General features: G+C 36.9%; 6 protein-coding genes across 8 annotated transcripts in view; 3 read left to right on the top strand and 3 right to left on the bottom strand.

The window, feature by feature from the left end:
• The first annotated feature begins 412 nt into the window (after nt 1-412).
• LOC111322985 (decapping and exoribonuclease protein) lies at nt 413-4,808 on the top strand. Its single transcript, XM_022926235.2, has 3 exons — nt 413-901; nt 1,929-2,301; nt 3,336-4,808. The coding sequence occupies exons 1-3, from the start codon at nt 510-512 to the stop codon at nt 3,777-3,779; spliced, it is 1,209 nt and encodes a 402-aa protein (XP_022781970.1). The 5' UTR covers nt 413-509; the 3' UTR covers nt 3,780-4,808.
• LOC111322986 (G patch domain and ankyrin repeat-containing protein 1) lies at nt 4,169-7,192 on the bottom strand. Its single transcript, XM_022926236.2, has 2 exons — nt 6,205-7,192; nt 4,169-5,077 (listed from the first exon to the last, which is right to left on the bottom strand). The coding sequence occupies exons 1-2, from the start codon at nt 7,070-7,072 to the stop codon at nt 4,806-4,808; spliced, it is 1,140 nt and encodes a 379-aa protein (XP_022781971.2). The 5' UTR covers nt 7,073-7,192; the 3' UTR covers nt 4,169-4,805.
• Nucleotides 7,193-7,211: 19 nt separating this feature from the next.
• LOC111322988 (uncharacterized protein C16orf52 homolog A) lies at nt 7,212-13,500 on the top strand. Its single transcript, XM_022926237.2, has 3 exons — nt 7,212-7,623; nt 10,412-10,624; nt 11,488-13,500. Exons 1-3 carry the CDS (start codon nt 7,521-7,523, stop codon nt 11,676-11,678), a joined length of 507 nt encoding a protein of 168 aa, XP_022781972.1. The 5' UTR covers nt 7,212-7,520; the 3' UTR covers nt 11,679-13,500.
• Nucleotides 13,501-14,384: 884 nt separating this feature from the next.
• LOC148722398 (large ribosomal subunit protein eL38) lies at nt 14,385-17,853 on the bottom strand. Its single transcript, XM_088736221.1, has 5 exons — nt 17,785-17,853; nt 17,586-17,615; nt 16,620-16,680; nt 15,356-15,478; nt 14,385-14,456 (listed from the first exon to the last, which is right to left on the bottom strand). The coding sequence occupies exons 2-5, from the start codon at nt 17,586-17,588 to the stop codon at nt 14,431-14,433; spliced, it is 213 nt and encodes a 70-aa protein (XP_088592347.1). The 5' UTR covers nt 17,589-17,615; nt 17,785-17,853; the 3' UTR covers nt 14,385-14,430.
• LOC111323029 (ribonuclease P protein subunit p20-like) lies at nt 17,614-20,266 on the top strand. Of its 3 annotated transcripts, XM_022926299.2 has the most exons (5): nt 17,614-17,894; nt 17,984-18,101; nt 18,603-18,699; nt 18,971-19,027; nt 19,405-20,266. In XM_022926299.2, the coding sequence occupies exons 1-5, from the start codon at nt 17,876-17,878 to the stop codon at nt 19,483-19,485; spliced, it is 372 nt and encodes a 123-aa protein (XP_022782034.1). In that variant the 5' UTR covers nt 17,614-17,875; the 3' UTR covers nt 19,486-20,266. The 3 variants fall into 3 exon arrangements, with proteins under 3 accessions (XP_022782034.1, XP_022782033.1, XP_088592344.1); XM_022926298.2 differs by lacking the exon at nt 17,614-17,894 and having other exon boundaries at nt 17,901-18,101; XM_088736218.1 differs by lacking the exons at nt 17,614-17,894; nt 18,971-19,027 and having other exon boundaries at nt 17,901-18,101.
• The window catches only part of LOC111323028 (histone-arginine methyltransferase METTL23), a 5,788-nt gene continuing 3,692 nt past the window's right edge, over nt 19,044-21,139 (bottom strand). The window contains exons 4-5 of the mRNA XM_022926297.2: nt 21,134-21,139; nt 19,044-20,167 (exon numbers count right to left, since the gene is read on the bottom strand). The exon at nt 21,134-21,139 is cut by the window's right edge and continues 79 nt beyond it. Of these exons, the coding sequence (XP_022782032.2) occupies nt 20,014-20,167; nt 21,134-21,139 (160 nt within the window). The 3' untranslated portion in view covers nt 19,044-20,013. The remainder of the gene's footprint in view (nt 20,168-21,133) is intronic.

Genomic DNA, 21,139 nt, shown 5'->3' with positions numbered 1-21,139 from the left:
CATTAAATCGAGGTTCCACTGTACCAGGTTGAGGTCAGTACTATCATCAGTCCCAACCTTGTTTTGTTGAGTCTTTTAAGTTCTTGATCTCTTTTTGAATGGTCAAGTTATTAGAACTTGATTGGAGGAGGGCTGTTTTCTCTTGTCACAGTCAGGAGCCCTCGGTGGGCTTGTGTTATAATACAGTACAGCCCTTGATACACCTGCCTGGGGAGGAGGGGGGCATGCATAATGAAACTGAAGCAGTAGTATGTCTTTTGATGCTATGTTGGTTGAAGGAATGTCTGAGCTGAAGTCGTGAACCATTTCATACGATCTTGCGTAATCTATTCTGAAAAATATTGGAGAGCTGATCGAAATCGGGGACATTTAGTAAAGGCTTACACAACAGCACAATTGAAATATTTTGATAGACCAGAGTTCTACTCGCACCGTGTTCCAACATGGTGGACGAAGTATACTGAAAGACGCTTTAAAGACGCTTTCGATTACTCAATTAACGGCCAAACATGAAACGTCGTTCAGACGATTCTGAGGTTGTAGCACCAAAGAAAACTCGAAAAGATAGCTCTGTAACACAGAAAAGCTTTGCGGTGTCACCTGTCGAGGCTTTTCGAGGAAGACTTCCTTTTTATCGACAACCAATTGAAGTGGGATTTTTCTCTTTAGACGATCAAAGAAGGTTTCATGATGATAAGAGACAATTGAGGTATTTCAGTCCTCCGCATGATATAGACTTCGACCTCAGGGCGGGTTATAAAGACTTTGTGAAACGGAACGAAGATGTGAAAGAAGGGTTGGAACACTTGTTGCAATGGGTTCAGTGTCATCAGGAGAAGTTTGAAATCGTTCAAAGTCCAACGTGCAAGACTCCTCCAGAACCTAAAACTCCACTTTCCAGGTGAGATTAGTTGTATTTTAACTAACAAGAGTCTTCCTGGGAAGGGGGGTAATGGCAGATCCACAGAAGAGAGGTTTTTTTGTTTTCTAGTCTGTAAACTTAAGCCATGCAGATGGGTAAGATTTTCGCACAGCTGTAAACCAAATCGGTGTTCTCATAGTTAATCTACTGTTTTTGCCATATTTCCCAAAACTGTATGCATAACGAAATATGGGGCTGTGCAGAAATCTCACCACTCCTAGTGGCTAAGTATGTTGGGCTTTCTGCACTTTTTTCATCGGAGATTTAATTTTCTTATGGGTGCCAAAAGAAAATTAACTTTAGGATTCCTAAGGGAGTGGGGGTGCAGATGAATTAAAACTTTACTAATTTACGAAATATCACAATTGCAAGTAATTGATCAAAATCAAATTGGCCCAGGTACTCCACTAAACTACAAATTTTCTGATGAAATGTCATACAGTAAAGCAATTTGTTCTGATCATTGGATGATTTGTAAGCCAAATTTCGTTTGGGGTGCAATGATTTTGTATTTTCTCACCCCAAACTTGCCGTGCAAGGAGCTTGTTTTGTTCAAAATTTATTTGTATTGTATTTGAATGTATTTATGATATTTAGACAGGCCAGCCCAGTTCAGCTTGATGCTGGTTTAAATGGGGGCCTGTACATGTACATCCCACCATCCCACTCCAGGGGAGGACATCCATCACACAGTAATCTCGTGTGTGGAAAATTAACGTCTCCTACCCCCAACTCTGCAGGAGACAGGACCTCCATTTATTCATCCCTAACCGAGAAGACTAGAATATCTAACCATTTCTTGATGTTATAGAAAGGTAGCAAAATTCTTCTCAATTATTTTAAGACCTTGAGTGTTGGTCCAGCCGGGGCGAACCCTCGACCTCCCACACAACAGTCCAGCACATTATCCATTGGACTAACTGGGCAGTATGTATTTTTTGCCAATCATTATGAAAATTTTGGTGTCTAGGGCCAAAGATGAAAAACATGACTTCTTATTTTTTAGCTTACACACAGATTTCATAACATGGAGGGGGCACTTAACAAAGATTATGTGCACACCCTATGAAACAAGGGAATCTTGGAAAATGGCAGCTGTTCTACACAATGGAACAATCTACATTATGGAAATAGAAACTGAAGAAAACAGAGACAAGCGGGAGAATATGGAAGAAAGACACAAAGAGATGTGCTTCTGGGGATATAACTTTGAAAGCTATGTCACTTCCCTGGTAGACAAAAGTCGTCAAAACAAAACTGAAGAAACAGCCAGGGAAAGCCGTGCTAGTAATGATAGTGAGGCATTTATCACTGTGATCAGAGCTAGGCTTAATAAACACTCATTGGTGTTTGGCGCTGAAGTGGACTGCCGCACTAAGGTGGGTTTCATTTTAGTACAAGGTTGTCTTCAGAAAAATGTTAGTAATAAGTGTAATTGATCTGCACTCAGTACTGCTTGCTTAGAAAGCATGTTTGCAACACACCCTTATTGGGGCATCCTAAAACCACATCCTTAAAGAAGCCTGAAAAAATTTAGACTTTGAATTGAACATGTGCCTACCAGATACCAGTTGGGTGCTATAATAATTGAGTTATGAAGCCATATATTGGGAGGTAAATTTTAGAAGGTTTTTCATTCCTGCAAAGGAATCTGATTCAAAGAAATGTCACATGTAATCACCTATAAGCCAGGTTTCTCACCTCCTATCTTTTTTTCTAGTTCCACAATTAGCAGTAGGGTACCATTTAGGGAGTCTTTAGATCAATTTTTTGCATAGGGCATTTAATTAGGTGCGTAGTCATCCTTATCTTATTCTAGTTTTTATCCTTATATTAAGTTATTTAGACAGGACCCCATTGATAACAGTGCTCCTGCACTGAAGGGCCATCCTGTATAAATATTCGTTATTATTATTATTATTATTATTATTATGGGTTGACCTCAGTTACTTTATTATTCCTTTTTTTGCTTGTGCTTCTAACTTTTCAGAAATGCAAGATTATGTACTGAGTATTAACAGTTGGTTTAGTAGCTAGTTATGTTAAAAAAAGTAAAGTTGCGGCAAAGGGTGGTAAAGGATGGCTCATTCAGCCAAAGCTTAACACCAGTAGCCATAGCATCAAGCAACTATGAGTGTTACTAATTCCCCTTGGATAAGGTGCTTGTCCATCACAAGGTTATACTCAATCAGGCTTCCCAGACAGTTCCCTGTGACCCTTTTGTACTACTGGTTGGAGAGAGGCACTGCAAAAGTAGCATTTCATCCAAGAACAAAATGTAATCACCCAGTGAGGTCCTTTACACCGGACTTCTCAATCCCATTAAAAATTATGCCATTGTGTCTACCACTGCATCTCCCTAGTAAATAGAATATAGTACAGCTTAAAATTAAAACTCCATGTTTTCTCCCAGGATCACGGAGAAGCCCCAGCAAACTATATAGAGTTGAAAACCTCCTTGAAACCTCACAACCACCACCACCACTACACCTTCAAACGCTACAAACTGATCAAGTGGTGGGCCCAGTCTTACTTGGCCGGAGTGCCAAAAATCATCTGTGGCTACAGGGATCACAATGGCCAAGTGAAAGAATTCCAAACATTCAACACTCTGGCCATACCACGACTTGTTCGAGATGAAGAGAATCTTTGGGATTCGTCCATTTGCCTAAACTTTCTGGACAGATTTCTTGACTGGGTGAAGACAGTGGTTGTGAAGAGTGGACCAGGGGTCATGTACACATTCTCCTGGAGAGAGCCATTTGAAGAAGTTACATTTACAGAGACGTCAGATGAAGTGCACTGTGTCCTCCCGGACTGGTATTTGGAAAACTTTACAAATACTGCCTCTTCATAACTACAGATGTATTATTCCCATAATAAGCTTCTGCTACAGAGCTTCTTTATTCTTGTTTTAAGGGTTATTATCATGAACAGCACACTTTTAATTATTTGAAAATCCCCAATATGCAGTGGAACATGACATAGAGGCTTTGTATGTCTAATTGAAGTATAACTGCAACCCAGTCTCAATAAATAACGAAACTACTTTCCAAGGAGGGGGAGCAGGCTTACTAGAAACCTGAATTTCTAAACAGGGGGGGAGAGAGAGGTCTTATTAGAAACATGACTTATTACTTTTTAGAAACCATCAGCCTTCCGACTGATATTAGAGTATCTAAAACATTAGGTGAGTTTAAGATGAAGCTAAGTAACTTCAGTTTTCAGTGAACTAATGACACGGCATCCCTGAAAAGCAGTACTTTTATTTTCATTCTAATAAGAAGTTAGTTCAGTTCGTTTAGATTAGGCTTTTAATCTTTCTATATATTTTATGATGATTATAGTTTTAAGTTTTACATTTGTAGGTATATTGATTGTATACGAATGAGTGGAATTTACCGCGTATAAATAAAGTGATCTATCTATCTATCTGAATTTCAAAACGGGGGGGAGGGAGGGGTCTTATTAGAAACCTGAATTTCAAAATAGGAGGGGAGGGGAGGGGACCTATCAGAAAACTGAATTTCTGGGGCCTTATTAGAGAGAAGGGTTAAAAATAAAGGGGGAGGGGGCATACAAGGCATTTATAGTTCACAAAGTACAAATTGTTATCAAACACAAACAAAAGATTGTACTCAGAGCAAATCAGTAATGTTTTCAACCATCCACCAATTCTGTTGAGTTGTAAAAAGTGTAACCATTATTTAAATAGAGAAAAACTAGTCATTGTAACATAGAAACATTGAGTTAGATTAATTATTTATATTCCTATAGTAGTACTAAGGTATTGATATTTCAAGTTTTTTATACAAAGAATGGCAGTTAACACCACAACTTTGTTCACTAGTTTTACCGCAATAAAAGCTGTAGATGATAAATTTTACTCAGTGTTCATATAAATCCTCATATTTCTTTCCCAATTCTTTTCTTTCTTCTCTTTAGCTACCCTATCCCTTCGACTAGTCTTTTTCTTAGTTCTTTGGGTCTTTTCTTTCTCGGTGATGGATTTTTTCCTCTTCACAGCACTGGGATCATTTGGACCAAAGTGTGTCACTCTTGCTGGTTGACTTCCCTTATTACCAAATCCTAAGCGGTCTCTCTTAAGGACTGTTCTAACTGGGTATTTCCTTCCAACACCATCTGGGCCTAAACCTGTGATAGACAGAAATCAATAACAGTCAAGCAGGTTTTGGTTATAAGATCAAGTCTTTTTGAAATGTAACTATTAGTGCTTATCACTGGTTTCTGCAGCATGAAGTGAAAAGGCACCTGTTGCTGAAGAGTGGAAAATGCTATTTACTGGTTAAATCTCTATGTGTAGGATAGCAAAGTACATTTTATAACTTTCAACCACTGGATGGGGATTTATCCATAGTATAGCATTACCTGCTCCTTCAATAACTGGCCCTTTATTGAGTCTACTTGTCTTGGGCATCACTCCAAGCTGTGCCTGTTTTTATCATTGAACAGCAGAGTACAATTTTTGGCCACTTAATTTTCAGTGGAGCTCACCAATTTGATGATTTGTGAGCAGCAATCATGCATCAAGTTGTAGAAGTTTTAGTACTGGGTGTTAATAGTCTGAAATGACCTAACCATTGCCAAACAGCACTATTACGGTGAACATTTAATCATTGTCATCTAATTAAACAATTTGACTCTAATTTAATTTCTGGTGACAGTCACGGTGTTATGATCTAAGTTTGCCAAATGTTAACTTTGCAAAAGCCTAACTTGGAGCCCTGTTGCTAGGCTATCTGGGGGAGATGTTCCCCTCCCCTGTCGAAAACATGAAAAAGCTGTACCAGGCTTCCTTATTACACCATGAGTTATTCGCTTTATTTTACGATTCTGTTACAATGCTTTGGTAATCCCTTTACACCCTCACATCAGCATGTATATTCTCCATACTGTTATCTATACCTTTCGTTGGGTGTAGACAAGGAGAATTTGTTTAATAATCAAGAGTTTGTTTGGTTGGTGATCATTTCCTTTATTCTCATAACCTTAATGTTTGATTTAGGGCTGATAACGTAGGGAGAAATTAGACGCTAATCACTCTTAGGGGTCAAAGGGTTAACATGAGAAAGTTTGTCTGTATTAGTTTCCCAATAACAAGTTTTGTGCTGGAGTAGAAGGAAAACTGTCAATACTTCCTACCAAAACAAAACAAAAACTGTGCATTTTGATTATGGACTTTGGGTAAAATTCTTTATTCTTATCCCACTCATGCCATAAGGGATCAGGAAGAAAAAGAAAATCAGGGAAATTATGCTTACCTTGATCTTCATTCCAGCCAGACTTTAACATCAATTGATAGCCAACATTTCCTTCTGGAATATAATAGAATGTTTTTTGAGGCTTGCGTTGTATATTGAACAAATGCACCATTGAACCCTCATGTATGCCCTTTTGATCTGTGAACTCTTGCTCACAAACAGAGCACCAAAATTTGGTTTGTTTAATGCTGTTTGCATGCTCTCCACAGGAAGATTTTTTGTGTCTACATTTATGCAGACCTCTGAAAGATCTGAGAAGTTCTGCTATGTCAAAGTGTTGTGCAGTTTTTGCAAGGTCTAAAGCTGTTCTTCCCTGTGAGTCTTTATAAGATCTCCACAAAGCTCCTCTCTCAAGTAAATATTTGACAATGTGAATCTGTCCATTTTGAGATGCACACATCAATCCAGTCCAGGAAAATTGGTCACATACATTTATGTCTACACTCTTATTGGATAGCAGTTCTTGGACTCGTTTTAAATTTCCCTCTTGAGCATTTTTTAAAAAATCGTTCACTAGTCTGTGATCAGAAGTGGTAACACGAGATTTACGAGGTATGGAGCTGGAGTTGGAGGCACAACCCTTCATATTGGTGTTCAAATCGTTTACAGTTGGTGTTGAATAGGTTGATTTCTTTGACGATCCATTTACTTTATTCCTTGGATGCTTGTAATCCTCCACCGCTAAAACGCCTTGTGCATCAGAACTAGATGATGAAAGAACAACTTCATAAAAAGTTCTCGCTTCTTCACCAGACATACTTCCCTGTTCGTGTACCGTTTTTGTCTTCGAGAGGGATGTGAATCCTTCATGTTCAGGCTCTTTCGCTGAAACAAACCTCTGTAAAATATATGGCGAAGTACTCATCATTTAGGCTAATTTTTCTTCCCTGCGAGGATGAAAAACGAAAGTATTTTTATTCTTCAAACGAGATGCGCTTTATACTTTTAACCGTCCGCCATCTTATTTGACGTCACACGAACGTCAAATCATTAGTTCCCATGTTTCCTCAGATTTCCAAACATCTTTGGGGTTTTGCGTGAGCAGATTCAAATGCTTTAATTTCGCTCAAAGCTAGACAATTATGGGACATTTCTCCAGGGCTAAAAGATAGAGGAACGATCACACATACCATAGATGGTCTTTGAAGTAAAAATGCGCCGAAATCCAACCAAATCATTTAATGTTCCAGAAGATTGATTCGACCATTTTGATTGACTTTGTTAGAACGTCACTGTTTTCCCTCTGTGTTCGGCGTAATTGGATAATTCTTGGAGTGTATTCAACTAAATATTTATACCTAGAGTACGCCTAAATCATGGACAAATTTGTGATCGTAGGAGGATTTTTATGTTTTGCGGCCGATGTCTTCGCCATAGCGTCATTGGCAACTCCAGAGTGGGTGGTGATGGAGTTTGCGGGTAAGTCGCAGTACAATTTTCGATTAAAACTTGAAATTATAGTAAAGCGGCAATTATGGGCTTAAGATCTCTTTGCGGAGTGGGTCTTCTTAAATTATGAAGAAAATTATAGCGTTTAGTACCGAATTGATACATTTGCGAAAGAGGAAAATCTGCTTAGTAATCGTATATTGAGGCAGGAAACCTTTTCAAGTGACTTCTCCAGTGGAGTGCATGTTAAACTAAAAATAGGCTGTGAATAGAGAAATCAACGAACAAAACCATTTTAAAACTGCAAAGTTGTTGTTTTTATGCATTAGAATAGTAAAACCTGATATATAACCCCTGATTTACCCCAATAATATAGTTGTACCCATGTAGGTGAACCATTTGAATCAAATTCACATTGATCAACTGTTATGTTTGATATGAAGCCGTTTTTGTTTCTTCAGAATGGGAGTTCGCCTTCAAAAAACCATTAGATAGATAATCTTTATTTATCCAAAGACAATTCATCAGCCATAAATAAAACATTTAAAATATATAACAGTCAGCCTTCTCAAAACTGGCTGGTCGGTGGCTCCACGAGCCGCCTCCTTTCAAATCTTGGCCATCTCTTTTCAGTCAAAATATATAATTTTCAACGGCAACAAATGAAAAAGAAAACAAAAAAAAAATTAAACGCAAACAGAGAAGGTTAAAAAAAAGCTACCATAGTGCGTTTAGTTGGCATGATCCGCTTAAATCTTATATAATAATTACATGACTTTTTCCCTTTCAACACACTCAAAATGCACCAAATTGCATCTCCGAGCATCTCAATTTCCAAAATTTTCTCGGGAGCATGCCCCCGGACCCCCCCTACAGGCTCGTGCCCGCAGGGCACTCGAAGGGGTGCTGTTGGCACCTCAACCTTCTCCACCAATCCATTAACCTACTTCTTGAAATATTTTTGAGAAGGCTGACAGTATCAAAATGCATCAAATGGATAAGATGCTATTATGAAAACTATACTTAAAACCTAAACCTAACTAAAGCTGCTTTCCATGAATGCCATGCCACAATGTACTTCTTCAATTAAATGCTTAAATAATCCAACGGACTCTGCTTGTCTTATATCATGAGGAAGACTGTTCCAAAGGGTGGCGCCACTATAGCTAAAGCTATTCTTATAATAGTTTGTGTGCGGCGATGGAACATAAGCTTATTCTCAGAGTCTCGTAGGTTCTATGCTGTTTCTTACCTTTCAAATTTAGAATGTAAATAGTCTGGAGCTTAGAAGCCATGCAGAGACTTATAGACCATTGTGGCTCTTTGTATTTGCTTCTGGGAAGCTAGGTTTTTTCATCCCAGGAGCTCAAGAATTAAAAATGCCTTGTACAGACAAGTTATAGGAAAAAGATACTGAAGTTTCAATATGAGAGACAAAGGGCTGGTTATTCACACAACGTCTAAATACTCAAATCACATTTTTGGGCAATCAGTAGGCCTCTGTCTTTCTCTAGAAGAGGGTTGATTTAACCTATTGACGTCGAGTGCGCCTTTAAGCGCCCATGTGGAACCACACCCTTTCTACGCCTTGTGACATCACCACTTTTAACCCTGGAGCACGACTTTGAGCATGCACTTAAACAAGTTGAAAATATCTTACAAACGATACCAGAATGAGCACAATTGAGTGAAGGGGATTGGAGAAATAGCCAAAAAAACCATGTAACTTTGACCTGAAAATTTGCACAAAAATCTTGTTCCATTACCCACCTACCTTTCTGAGCATGTGGTTTGAAAATAATGAGTAGTTTCCTAAAAAATCTATACACCAAAATGAAGCCTACTAAATTTCCAGCAAGTGAGGAGAAACTTCAGGCAAGGAAAGGGGGAAAAAATGGCAGGAGAAAGAGAGAAAAGTAAAAGTCATAAGTGGGGCATTACTTTTCAACCCAAAAACTCGAAATTTTGCTTTCTGCGCCTGCCTGAGACTTTCAGGCCGCCATTTTGCATTTGGATCCAAAGGCCGTTGAGTGTACAAGCTGTGAATGGGTTTGTGGTAAGTTTGAGCTTTTAAAACCACAATAGTGACCCGAAATCTGCTCAACTAGCTTCAAAACACAGTTTTTCACAAAAGCTGTGGCTATTAATGGGTTTATTAATAAATGTCCTTCCACAGTGTTAACTTTCAGCCCCATTTTCACTGTTCTGAAAGCTAAAAAGATAAAAGGTTCAGCTAAATAGAGGATAGTCGTGGAAGCAGTTGTGTTAAACAATGGCTAAACTTTGCTGATATAACCAATGGGTAATGTTTTCTCTTATAGATACCTTTAAGCATTAGACCTCACTTTCTATTGGTTTACTGGCCTAATTGCATTGCCAAAGTGGGATGTTGGGAGAATATAAGAAAAAAAGTTTGTTAATCACAAGCCAGAGGCAGTTAATTTACAACATTTTGGAGTGTCCTGCCAACATCATGTCAGCTAAACTGAGTGAAAGTGGGGTCTATTGCTTTTAGAAATTAAACTTTAAACAAAGCATGACATGTTTCAATTTTCTATGGGTGTACCAGTCCAATAAACAAGAGGTTTTTTACCTTTAAGGGTGCTTGTTAATACATGTAAATACATGTAAACATTTTTTTTTTATCTCTATTGAGGTCTTGCAATGTAAGGGACTTATGCAAACCCTTGTTTACAAGGAGCTGGAGTTTGCTTTGTTTCTTTAATGGTGTTTCGATAAACAGAGAACAATAGTATATTGCTTGCTCTGTTTTCAGAATATGTTTTAAATCTTCAATCTTCTCCTCTGTTTCAATCAGGTTCTGTCCGACTAGGGTTGACTGTCATGTGTCAGAAATCAGAGGGGCAACCAGAGGTGTGTGTCACCCCTGATTTACCCCAAGAGTGGCTGGCTACTCTATTGTTTATGATTTTGGGTGTGGTAGCTCTCACACTCACATGCTTTTTGCTACTGGTGTCTCCTTGGAAACCTGCCATTGTGGATGCGGCCAAGTGGATTATTTTTCTTGGAAGTAAGTATTAAAAGTTTGAAGATTGAGATTTGAATGCATGAGTAACAGTATCAGTTTATGCTAGAATTAGTTGAATTATATTCCTTAAATTGAAAATTAAATTTTTGGTTTACATGTATGCCATGTTACTTGATGCAAAGATTACTTGACAATTTTTTTATTTGGTTGATCTTTTCACACCTGTGAACTTACCCTCCCCAAATAATTACCACAAACTTAACAATCAGATTTTGGGGATTAAAGGCAAGGTTGCTCTAAGGAAAATTGAATGGAGCCCAGTGCTCTGAAACTATGAAATCCAGGGTGCCCAGCATAGGCTTTTTATGAAAAAACTAAAATTCCTGAGTCACCCATGACCAAAAGTAAGGCACCAAAGACCACAGCCTTGGTTAAAGGGGTTAACCCTTACTGCGCTAACATCAGTTTGCAAATTCCCCCTACTGTTCTCTATACATTTCCTATGGTGCTTTTAAGGAGAATTTCTCAAGTTTACAATCATTTCCTCTATTCTCATAAACTTACTGTTTGATTCAGAGGTTATGCTGTTGGTAGAATTAGATGCTTAATGTTAGAGACTTTGTTAAAAAATTATTATTTAAAATTAAAGAAATAAAGGCCTTTGTAGCCTGCAAGTGGGCTATCTAAACAGACACTGTACAGGCTCTCACACATACATACACACACACAGACACACACACATACACACACACACACACATACACACACACACAGACACACACACAGACACACACACACAGACACACACACACAGACACACGCAACAATTAAATGAATAAATAAATGAGCAAATAAATAATAAATAATATACTTTTTTCTTTAACATGTTCCTTTTCATTTTGTAGTGATAGTGTTCTGTCTGGCAGCTCTCACATTCCCGATGGGATTTCAAATGCCAGAAATTGGTGGAAAACCATACAAGTTACCACAAGGAACACATGTTGGACCTTCATTTTTCCTTTACATATTTTGTATAGTTTTCACAATTGCTTCTGAACTTTTTATATTCAAAGTTTGTCCACTCTTGCTTAGGTAATGAATAGAAATATCACTTTTTGGGTGAGATAAAAATGCCAACAAATTGCTCAACAACTTGTGTGCTGTTTAGTAACAGCAGAAAGGAGGCCATACATTTAAACAGATTAAGTGAAACTTCATGTGTCTATCAATCAGTTCTTTTTCCTTGACAGTAAATTTTGTAAGTAAGCTTACATGAGCAATTTGGATAAGGCATACTTTGGTAATTTTGTTTTTAAAGTAGTATTTTGTAAGTTATAAGGATAAATGTTGGCCAACATGTCGGCCGATAGTCAACCAAAAGTCGGTCAATAGTTGACTAACAGTCGGGCAAGCTTCGACAGATGCATTGGCCAAGGTGTTGGCTGATGTGTTGGTGGGATCAGATTCTTTACCTTTACCAAATTCACTGTTGACCTGCTTGTTCTAAGCAGCTGGAAAGTAACACATAGCAGCAAAAAGTGAATGAATGTCATGATGTTTCAAGCAGTTCAGTTATTGTAAATAGGACAATTTCACTATCACTATTTCAAGAACATCTACATATGCATTCAATGCAACTATGAATATAAAGTTTATTACAGCTGGTACTGTCTTAAGAAGTTTGCATGTTTTCTTCTGTTAGATTTTCAGGGAAACTCCAACTAAGGAAGCAACCATGGAAACCTTGGTACACTTATCTGTGTAATAATAAGAGTAAGAATGTTTCAGTACGGTTCAGTAGCAACCATACTTGTCATTGGCTTATTAATTAGATCAATGGCTAAAAGTATCTGCTGGTTGGAGACTTGTTTAGAACTCACAGAAAGATGAACACAACCGTAGCTAGTGTCTGCTTTATACACCTGGTGTTTGCTTAATTTGGGGTTTCCTTTGTGCAAGTTTCATTTTAATGTACATTATGTGATCCCATGAAGGGGAGCCACTATTTACGCTGAAAAATATTTATCTTTTGCAATGCGCTCTTAAACATGGAAATTAGGTATTATAACTTTGTACATAGTGTTATTTTAATGACATAGTTAATGTAATAGCATTGAGTCATATGCAAAATGTTTACTGGCTCTTACATCACGCTAGTTCAAATTTCCAATGAAGTGTATCTACAATGTGATATAACCTCGCAGGGAGAGGTTGTTGCCCGTTTAATTTTTCTACCTAAGAATTTAGAGTTAACTTGAAAAGTGAAATTGCATTTATGTCACCCATACAGTGAAATTGAATGGATGAAAAGTCAACTCTCCTTCCAAGCCACATTTGCTAAACCTAGAGGATGTTGTAAAGTGATAGGTTATTATCTATATCATCCTGTCCAAAAGGCTGCTTAAAGCCATGGCAATCTATTTTGCATTCATATTTTTTTTATTTATAGGTACACTTGCAATCATCTTTTTTCAATTTGATTGTCTTAGTTTTGGTAATAACACAGTTTCAATTGCAATTTGGTGTTAATAAGCACAAGTAAGTTTTTCAAAGACAACAAATTGCACGAGCCTGTTGGGCAAGTACAATTTCTAGTCTGAAAAATTTTACAAGTGCTTATTAACAACAAATTGCACTCAAAATCATGTTGTCACTTATTAATAATTTACATGAAAAAAAGCATCGTGATAGTGGATTCGAAATTTGCACTCGCTTTCAACCATTTTTCATGCATAGTATTTTAAATAGAATGCTATGTAGCACTGTGTTCCCGGTAGCACTCTCAATGAAAGGAAATGAAGCACAGGCCAGTGAAGGCAAATATGGTAAAAAATCTTAGAGCTTGTTGTGTAAACCAGCAATCTTGAGATGTATAAAATAAGGCTGTTCCTAATTTTTTAAACAAACTCTTACACTTGTGTCTTGATGTGCAGTTAATAAGTCCACAGTTGATTTTTTAATGGTCCTCAGCATAAGCATGTTTTTGCTTGCCAGAAAGTACAAGCCTTAGGCAAACTGAGATGGAGAGGTCTGTGAGTTGTCTAGAGCTGATCACAGTGCCAGACCTGTGGCAAACCTCTCAAGGACTTGTCTCAAATCTTCCCAGAAATGAAGTACACACCTTGCAACAATAACAAAGAGGGTCTCCCTAACCTCAAGGGCCACTATCCTTTGTACCAAGTGTTTTAATACAATTTGCACAGGTTGTTGCTGATAGTGATGGGGTGTGCAGCTGCAAAATTCAGTACCAATATAGCAAACAGGTCTTGCCACACAGACTGCAGTAAGAAGCTTTAAAAGGTCTTAAAATTGTTGGAAATCACCAGTAACCTCTCCAACTATCACCAATACACTGAATGCAACCTCAATCAAATTTCCTTCCCTACTTTTTCTACTGTATTTAAATCTCAATTTACTGTCACCAACCTCTTTCTAAAATGGATTACTTTCCCTATCACGAGTGCTGATCAACTGCCACAAGTATTCCTGTTGCTGTTTTTTAAGTGCTTTGATCACCTGTTAAGGACTGTTTTGCTGGTATCACATAAGGATAGTTATTAAAACAAAATTAAAAGTTAAGCCATCGCCTGGCAAAACTGAATTCAAAACCATCACCAAATTTCTTCTCTAAATTGGAGAAAAACTTGTTTTCTTCTAATAACCTAACTTATGAATAAAATTCCCAGGAGGTGCACTGAGTGTTTAATACCAAAGCCTGAGTAAGGCTTCATTTTAGACCTAACTAAGGTGAACCACACAAGATTTGTGCAGTCACATTTGGAACATCAAACAAACCAAAACAAGCTGTTTATTTACATTTTATTTCAGTTCATGGTGTAACAAAATTTCTACTTCAACTCCTTGACAGCCAGACCTGTAATTAAAAAAGACAAGGTTTATTACAAAGGAAACTCAACCAAATAAAACATACAGGGCCCACTTACCATGAAAGCAAAGAAAAGATGGCTAACTGATAATCAACGCGTATAAGACAATAGAAGATTATGCTGTAAAAGCATCTAATCTGAGTAAAACTGTCAAAACAGTTTACTTAATACCTGTATAACAACCGCCACAGTCAAGTCAGGGCTCTACACTAACTTTTCGTCTTACAAGCTAAGTGGCTAGTGACAAGTTAGATATTACAGCAATTTCAGTTTATTTATTAGCCAAACTGGTTAGTGGAAATATAAAACTACTAGCCAAAACTGAATTTCTACTAGTGTATAGCTGGTTGGCTACTGTTTGTGTTGAGCCCCTGCAAGTGAATGCAAAATTTCCCTTCTCAGTGACTTTTGTTGATTTAGTTAGAAAGAGACCGGCTCCCTGTTAGCTCAATTGGTTGGAGCGCCGGATTGTGTTGTGCGGGAGGTCGAGGGTTCGAGCCCCGGTCGGACCAATACTCATGGTCTTAAAATAACTGAGGAGAATTTGCTACCTTTCTAAAATATCAAGAAATGGATAGATATTCTAGTCTTCTCGGATAAGGACGAAATAAACCGTAGGCCCCATCTCCTGCAGGGTTAGTGGTAGGAGATGTTAATTTCCCATGCATGAGATTACTTTGTGGTGGATGTCCTCCTCTGCGGTGGGATGGGTGGGAAGGTGAGATCGTTACATGGACTGAAGCAGCTGCCAGAGGCACCTGATAATGCTGACATCCGATCCCAACCTCAATTGGTCCTGAAAAGCCCTATAGGGAGTGGTCCATTAACCTAACTGTAAAATTGTAATTGTAGAGACCTCCTGAAATGACATGTAGGTAAGACCTACCTGGAGGAAGTGACTGCTTCAGTTTATCAGCCTTCTCTTTGTCCTGGATGACAAGGGTATAGAGATATCGACTGCATCGCACCTTGAACTTAACTGTATCCTTGATCTTCTTTATCTTCACAGCTGTAAAAAGTAATAGTACTTTGCATCATCTTCTTGAAAAATGGGATTACAACATCCTTAAGAGGAACTTATTTTGTACCTTGCATAGTGACAAGGCAGGTTTCAGACTTGCACAGCAAGCATTCCAAAATCAAGGTTGCAATTTAATTAAGCATTTAACAAAATCCTCTGACATTTATTTTGAAATATTTCAAGAACATGTACGAGTATATATTACAAAACTGCAAAAGACCACTCAATTAAAAACATGCATACTTAAATGTTATCATATACACTGGAAAAATAATAATCCTCTAATTTTTGCATGCAAAAACTGAAATATTCGTATAGGTAATCACATGATTTCAAGTGCAATTTGGAATAGATAAGCATGAGTACATTTTTTCAAAGACTAACAAAATTGCATGAGCCCGTAGGGCAAGTGCAATTTGTGGTCTTTGAAAAAATTTACATATGCTTATTTATTCCAAATTGCACGAGAAAAATCATGTGATTATGTATTAATATACATGAAAAAATAAGAGGTAGCTTATCATAATTATGCAGAAGAAAAGCACGCGCATCACGTGCAAAAATAATTTATTCAAACCCTGCAAGTGACATTGACCTTGAACAATCATTCTGACCAATCAGAATGTCTGGTTTGTTACTTTCTTTGCACTGAATTAACCCTCTTCTGCACCGAATCGACTCTCTTCTGCACTGAATTACATAAAAACTGCATTTATCAGAACTGAGTAATTTTTTCATGTATATTATTAAAGGGGAAATAATTAAAAATATATGATTTTCCTATGACTTTCAGACATTAAATGGTCCCATATCATGGTTAGATCTTGCTCAACGTGCATGTCTCTTTTAATAATTATATATGGATAATTTCTGTATCATATATCGAAAATTTCTCCATGTTAATTGGCTTAGAGAACGCATATTAATCTTAAACAATGCAAAAAGTTAAAATTTAGTGCAAAAAGTTTACACAGAACTTATAAACTGTATGTCATCCACAAGTGATCAAATGATTTTGGGTACAGTTTTAAGTACAATTACAAATCAAATCAGCGCAAATTCTAGTATTCTTACAATTCAAATACATCATGGTACAATAAAATATTGAAGTGAACTATTGATTACTTACATTTGGCATCCTTTCTCCGTGCTGTAATAAGAAAATCCTTAATTTCGTGGATCTGCTTTGGCTACAACAAAAAAATAAGGAAAAAAAGGATCACTAGGAGGTTCCTAAGCTGCCGCATACATACATACATATACATACATATAATTTTTGTTAAGGCAGGTCGGTTTGTGGCAACCCAAAGGCTGGTGTGGACCTGCCAGGAACTAAAAAGGAACTACTTAAATATATGGACAATTCTAAGGAAAAAGTAAAAAAAAAAAAAAAAAAAAAAAAAAAAAAAAAAAATTCAAGGGCTTAAAAGTATAAAAAATCCGTTTGCTTTGATGTTATCACACAGGCCTCCTTTTCGAATTGAATGCGATCTAATGTCCTTGAGGCCTGTCTAAGTTTTTGTTTAAAAAGCTGTAGAGAGGAAGCATCCTTGATGGCTTTGGGCAGCAAATTCCATACAATGGGCCCTCTGTACCTTGCACTATTTCTACCAAGGTCACTGTTACATCGTACATGCGGAAAGTCATTAATACGCCTTAGATTATAATTACTATCAATGTTGCGTTTTGTGAAAAGGGCAGTAAGTTGATCAGGTAAACTATTATAATGTACTTGATACATTATAGAAGCGAGTCTACGTTTGTAAATATAGCCTAATGATTTCCATTTAACTAGGTCAAGGACGTCAGAGTCAGGAGTTTCGCTGGGCAGTTTATGGATTAGTTTGGCTGCTTTCAAGTGTAAATGTTCCAATTCATTAAATGTAGATGGTGAACAGGACCCCCAAATAGCAATGCAGTATGTGATGCTTGGGACAATCCCTTTAAAATATATTTCTTCTAGTACACCTGATGGTAGGGCTTTGAGCTTTTTAAGGAATTTTAGCTTCAGCTATCATCTCAGGCTCCAGGCGTGGAGTATGGTTAGTAAAACTAAACTTAAGAGTTAAATCTTGAGTCGAATTACGGAACTTACCATTGTGAAATGGACGGGACAGCAAGATACCTACAAGAGGACAAAAAAGTTCTCGTTACCAATTTAAACGCGGACAAAAAACAAAAATTTTCAATGTGGAAAGACGGAATAACAAAATGCACCATAAGAGACAGTTTATTAAAGAAATATTGGTACGATGTCTGAGATCTACAAGGATTTCTCTCTCCCACTTCAGTACCTTTCTGGTTAAGTCAAGATGGATTGCAAGAGAACCGACTTGAAATGTGCGCCTGCTTTTCAATTGTGCAGCGGATGTTTCATGAATCAAAATGGCGGAAGGAGGTGCAAGTATGTGGAATTGCCTTTTAATTTCAGGATGTTAATTGATTTTGATTGAAATGGATGCATGATTTCTCCTTTTATTGTAACTTACGTAGATTTTGTTAGAAGGAGACCTCCTCAAAAGGAGCAAAAACGTCGAAATGACATATACGTAAACAGAAAAACCGACTTTGCTGGACAACTAGAACGATGCCAAAAGATCCTTGATTCAAGGTTTGCTGTAGATAAGCTTCATGAGGCCACTTTTCAGATACTTCGATTCACTTTTATTTAAGCAAGTATTCATAATTGAAAATAGTTTAAAGTAGATTGTGCCAGAAGCCTCCAAGAAATTTAGAAAAAAAGAAAAAGTTATGTTACTGCACGTTGGCAGGCTTCACTTCGCCTTGAAATTTCAGGTTCTCTTCTTTTCTACTTGAACTCCAAAGGTTACACCATATATGTACCCCTTTCGTACCGTTTTATTTCCTGGCTTTCCATATCCCCCATACCACTCTCCCTCCAACTCTCTTTGTAAACAAGAATAAAAAAAAACATCAAAGCCCAATATGGGGGATGATAACTCCTCACTTGTTCCTCAAGGTTGTCCATTAGGGTAATGACGCATACAATGCTATCTTTTTCATATACACAAGGCCATGCAACTACTTTCCCATAAAAATTAGCAAAGAAACCTTTTAATTTCAGTTTTTCTCCCTTTGTTTTGTTATTCAGTGAGCAAGAGGTAACTATTCATGGTTTGGGTTCTGCAATCAATCGTGCAATAAATCTGGCTCTGCAGCTTGAACAAAGAGGACAAGGAACTGTTGAGGTGATTTGACATAACAGTTTCTTCAAATTGGCAATAGGTAGCTTATTAGAAAGGGAAATCTTTTTTAATGGAGTGGGAAAGACACCTAACATTAGATTCATACACATGGTACAAAGGGTGCACATTGAGTTGGCATGATTCTTGCTTTTTTCTCAAGTCTGGTCTTTTTTTTTTTCCAAGGATGAGAGCTCATTTCATAGTTATCAAGGCTTATAGACATTCATTCAAGTGCATGAAAGTTAACAACTAAAAGAACTTTTTTCTTTGTCAGTTATCAACAACAACTTCCAGTGTCAAACTTGTGGATGACTTTGAGCCTGAATGTGATGTAAGGATATAACAAATAAGAAAAAACTTTTGCAGTTTTATCATTCCTGAACACTCAAAATCATTTGCTATTAAGTAAAAAATATACCACCCGACTTTCCCCATTTTCACAACTATACAATACCAAAATCCTAATAAGTCAAAAGTCACGGTGAAAATCCCCCCATCATGCCACTTTTATTGCCAATAGAGATTGTTTTTCTATACTACTTTTCTTTGTCTTCAAAGACTTATGAAGTTGTTGCTAAGTAAAAAACTGGTAAAAAAAATTTACTCACAAATGATAGTGATTGCATTACAGTTGAAATGTGACTTTTTTCAAATACACAATTGATAGTAATAATTTTTTTCTTGAAACATTTTGTTTTCAATTTTCAGGACCAGGAAGGATATTCTAGAGTACGAACCAACTCAGCAGTGCACATAAGAGTTTACAAGAAACCTCTTCCCCTATGTTGATTCAGAAGGAGCTTGTTGTCCTACTTGAACCCTTATTCTTGGTGTTCAAGAAGTCACCTTTTTTCATTGACAGGTCAAGTTTCCACAAACTTGCTTAAAGACAACACCTACTCGGCAAATATACTGTTAAGAAAAAGCCTGGCAGGTTGAAAGTTTTATTTATTGTCCAACACCTTTGAACAAGTGTTCAGAAAAGTTGAGTAATGGTGCCTGATCCTTGCTTTTTCAAAGATGCACTGAAGCCAACAGCATATATATATATTAACATGGTTCATGTCTAACAACAACAAACATATGAAACAGGTCTGGTTTGATTTCCACTATTGCTCAAATAGTGCTTTACTGCGAAGGATCGTTCTTATATACATATGGTTCATGTCTGTAAACCAAGAAATGTGTTATGACAAATGGGAACAATAGAACCCATTTGCAAGTTTGCAACTGTTAAATCCTCTGGCTCCTATTCTTTCTTGCCCTCTGGAGGATGATTTGAGAGACAACAGTTTTAAAAACAGACTAAGCCAGGGCTTATTGATGTGTTATCTCCAACATTTGAATAGTGTGCAAATCAGACAGATTGGATCCACCAATGTTCCCATAATTTGCATTAAAATCCTCCAGTGGTATTTGGATAGCTTTTAGTTCCCACTTTTTCAACAAATCTTCAATGGAATGGCTGGAACTATAAATTAATAAAAACATGAAAATGAAAACTTAAATTTAACTTAATGACCAAAGTTTGTGTAAGATATCTTTTATAAAACATAACTAGAATACAAGACACATTGATCAGAAGTGACTTTCTGCATGACCAAGAAAACTGAATACTGAGGGATGGTTATTTAAATGGAGTTTAGCTGTTGTTTAACAAAAGTGGGTTCTAAACTATCTTTTATCTGTCTATACTTTAGCGAGAAAAACACAAAACGTTTCGATGACTCCATGTCATCATTCTCAAGTGAGAAGAGAATAAAAATGAATAGTTAATTTATACTGTACGAAGGTGACAAACGTTAAAAGTTAAAAATTTTTTAACTTTTTACTTTTGTCACCTTCGTATGGTATAAATTAACTATTCATTTTTATTTTCTTCTCACTTGAGAATGATGACATGGAGTCATCGAAACATTGTGTGTTTTTCTCGCTAATATTTATTCTTAAATGTCTAACAAAATCTAATGTCTATACTTTATCTATCTAAACTACCTTTTCTCTGAACATTTATTTTTGTAAACAGTGTCAAGAGGGCAGAAAGCTAGCTGTGGAAGGTCATTTATTTAATGAAAACAACCCTCTTTTAGAGAATACATTAGGTCCACTATTTGCATAAAACCACGATTTGAGTTAGACCTCAAGTAAATAACAGGCCCTAAGATTTTAAACTGGCAGGACAATAATTATTGTGAACTGATCAACCACAATAAAGTTTAGGATACACAAACAAACTTTACTTTTCCTGTATGCAGTTTAGTTTTCTTTTTTCTTATTATCTTCTCTTTTTTTGTCCGGAAAACAACACCAAGCCATAAATAATTCTGGTATACCATAAGTATACCATAAACTACCGATAGTTACTAATTTGGTTTTGATTTATTTATCCAGACATTTCTATCAAGGGATGTTTTTAATGGAATATGAATGATTTCACCTTCTT

This window comes from Stylophora pistillata, chromosome 10 (assembly GCF_964205215.1).
Source record: "Stylophora pistillata chromosome 10, jaStyPist1.2, whole genome shotgun sequence".
Taxonomy (NCBI): domain Eukaryota; kingdom Metazoa; phylum Cnidaria; class Anthozoa; order Scleractinia; family Pocilloporidae; genus Stylophora; species Stylophora pistillata.
The sequence above is the reverse complement of the archived record's forward strand: the minus strand, read 5'-3'. Positions and strand labels throughout refer to the sequence as shown.

Coding starts and splice junctions, on each gene's coding strand:
- LOC111322985 (XM_022926235.2), top strand. CDS start 510: ATGAAACGTCGTTCAGACGATTCTGAGGTTGTAGCACCAAAGAAAACT. Junction 902..1,928: donor CCTAAAACTCCACTTTCCAG/GTGAGATTAGTT, acceptor CTTATTTTTTAG/CTTACACACAGATTTCATAA. Junction 2,302..3,335: donor AAGTGGACTGCCGCACTAAG/GTGGGTTTCATT, acceptor GTTTTCTCCCAG/GATCACGGAGAAGCCCCAGC.
- LOC111322986 (XM_022926236.2), bottom strand. CDS start 7,072: ATGATGAGTACTTCGCCATATATTTTACAGAGGTTTGTTTCAGCGAAA. Junction 5,078..6,204: donor TGGCTGGAATGAAGATCAAG/GTAAGCATAATT, acceptor TGTCTATCACAG/GTTTAGGCCCAGATGGTGTT.
- LOC111322988 (XM_022926237.2), top strand. CDS start 7,521: ATGGACAAATTTGTGATCGTAGGAGGATTTTTATGTTTTGCGGCCGAT. Junction 7,624..10,411: donor GGTGGTGATGGAGTTTGCGG/GTAAGTCGCAGT, acceptor TGTTTCAATCAG/GTTCTGTCCGACTAGGGTTG. Junction 10,625..11,487: donor GTGGATTATTTTTCTTGGAA/GTAAGTATTAAA, acceptor TTCATTTTGTAG/TGATAGTGTTCTGTCTGGCA.
- LOC148722398 (XM_088736221.1), bottom strand. Junction 15,479..16,619: donor ACGGAGAAAGGATGCCAAAT/GTAAGTAATCAA, acceptor TACTTTTTACAG/CTGTGAAGATAAAGAAGATC. Junction 14,457..15,355: donor GAAGCAGTCACTTCCTCCAG/GTAGGTCTTACC, acceptor TTTTAATTACAG/GTCTGGCTGTCAAGGAGTTG.
- LOC111323029 (XM_022926298.2), top strand. CDS start 17,953: ATGATTTCTCCTTTTATTGTAACTTACGTAGATTTTGTTAGAAGGAGA. Junction 18,102..18,602: donor CAAAAGATCCTTGATTCAAG/GTTTGCTGTAGA, acceptor TTTGTTATTCAG/TGAGCAAGAGGTAACTATTC. Junction 18,700..18,970: donor GAGGACAAGGAACTGTTGAG/GTGATTTGACAT, acceptor TTTCTTTGTCAG/TTATCAACAACAACTTCCAG.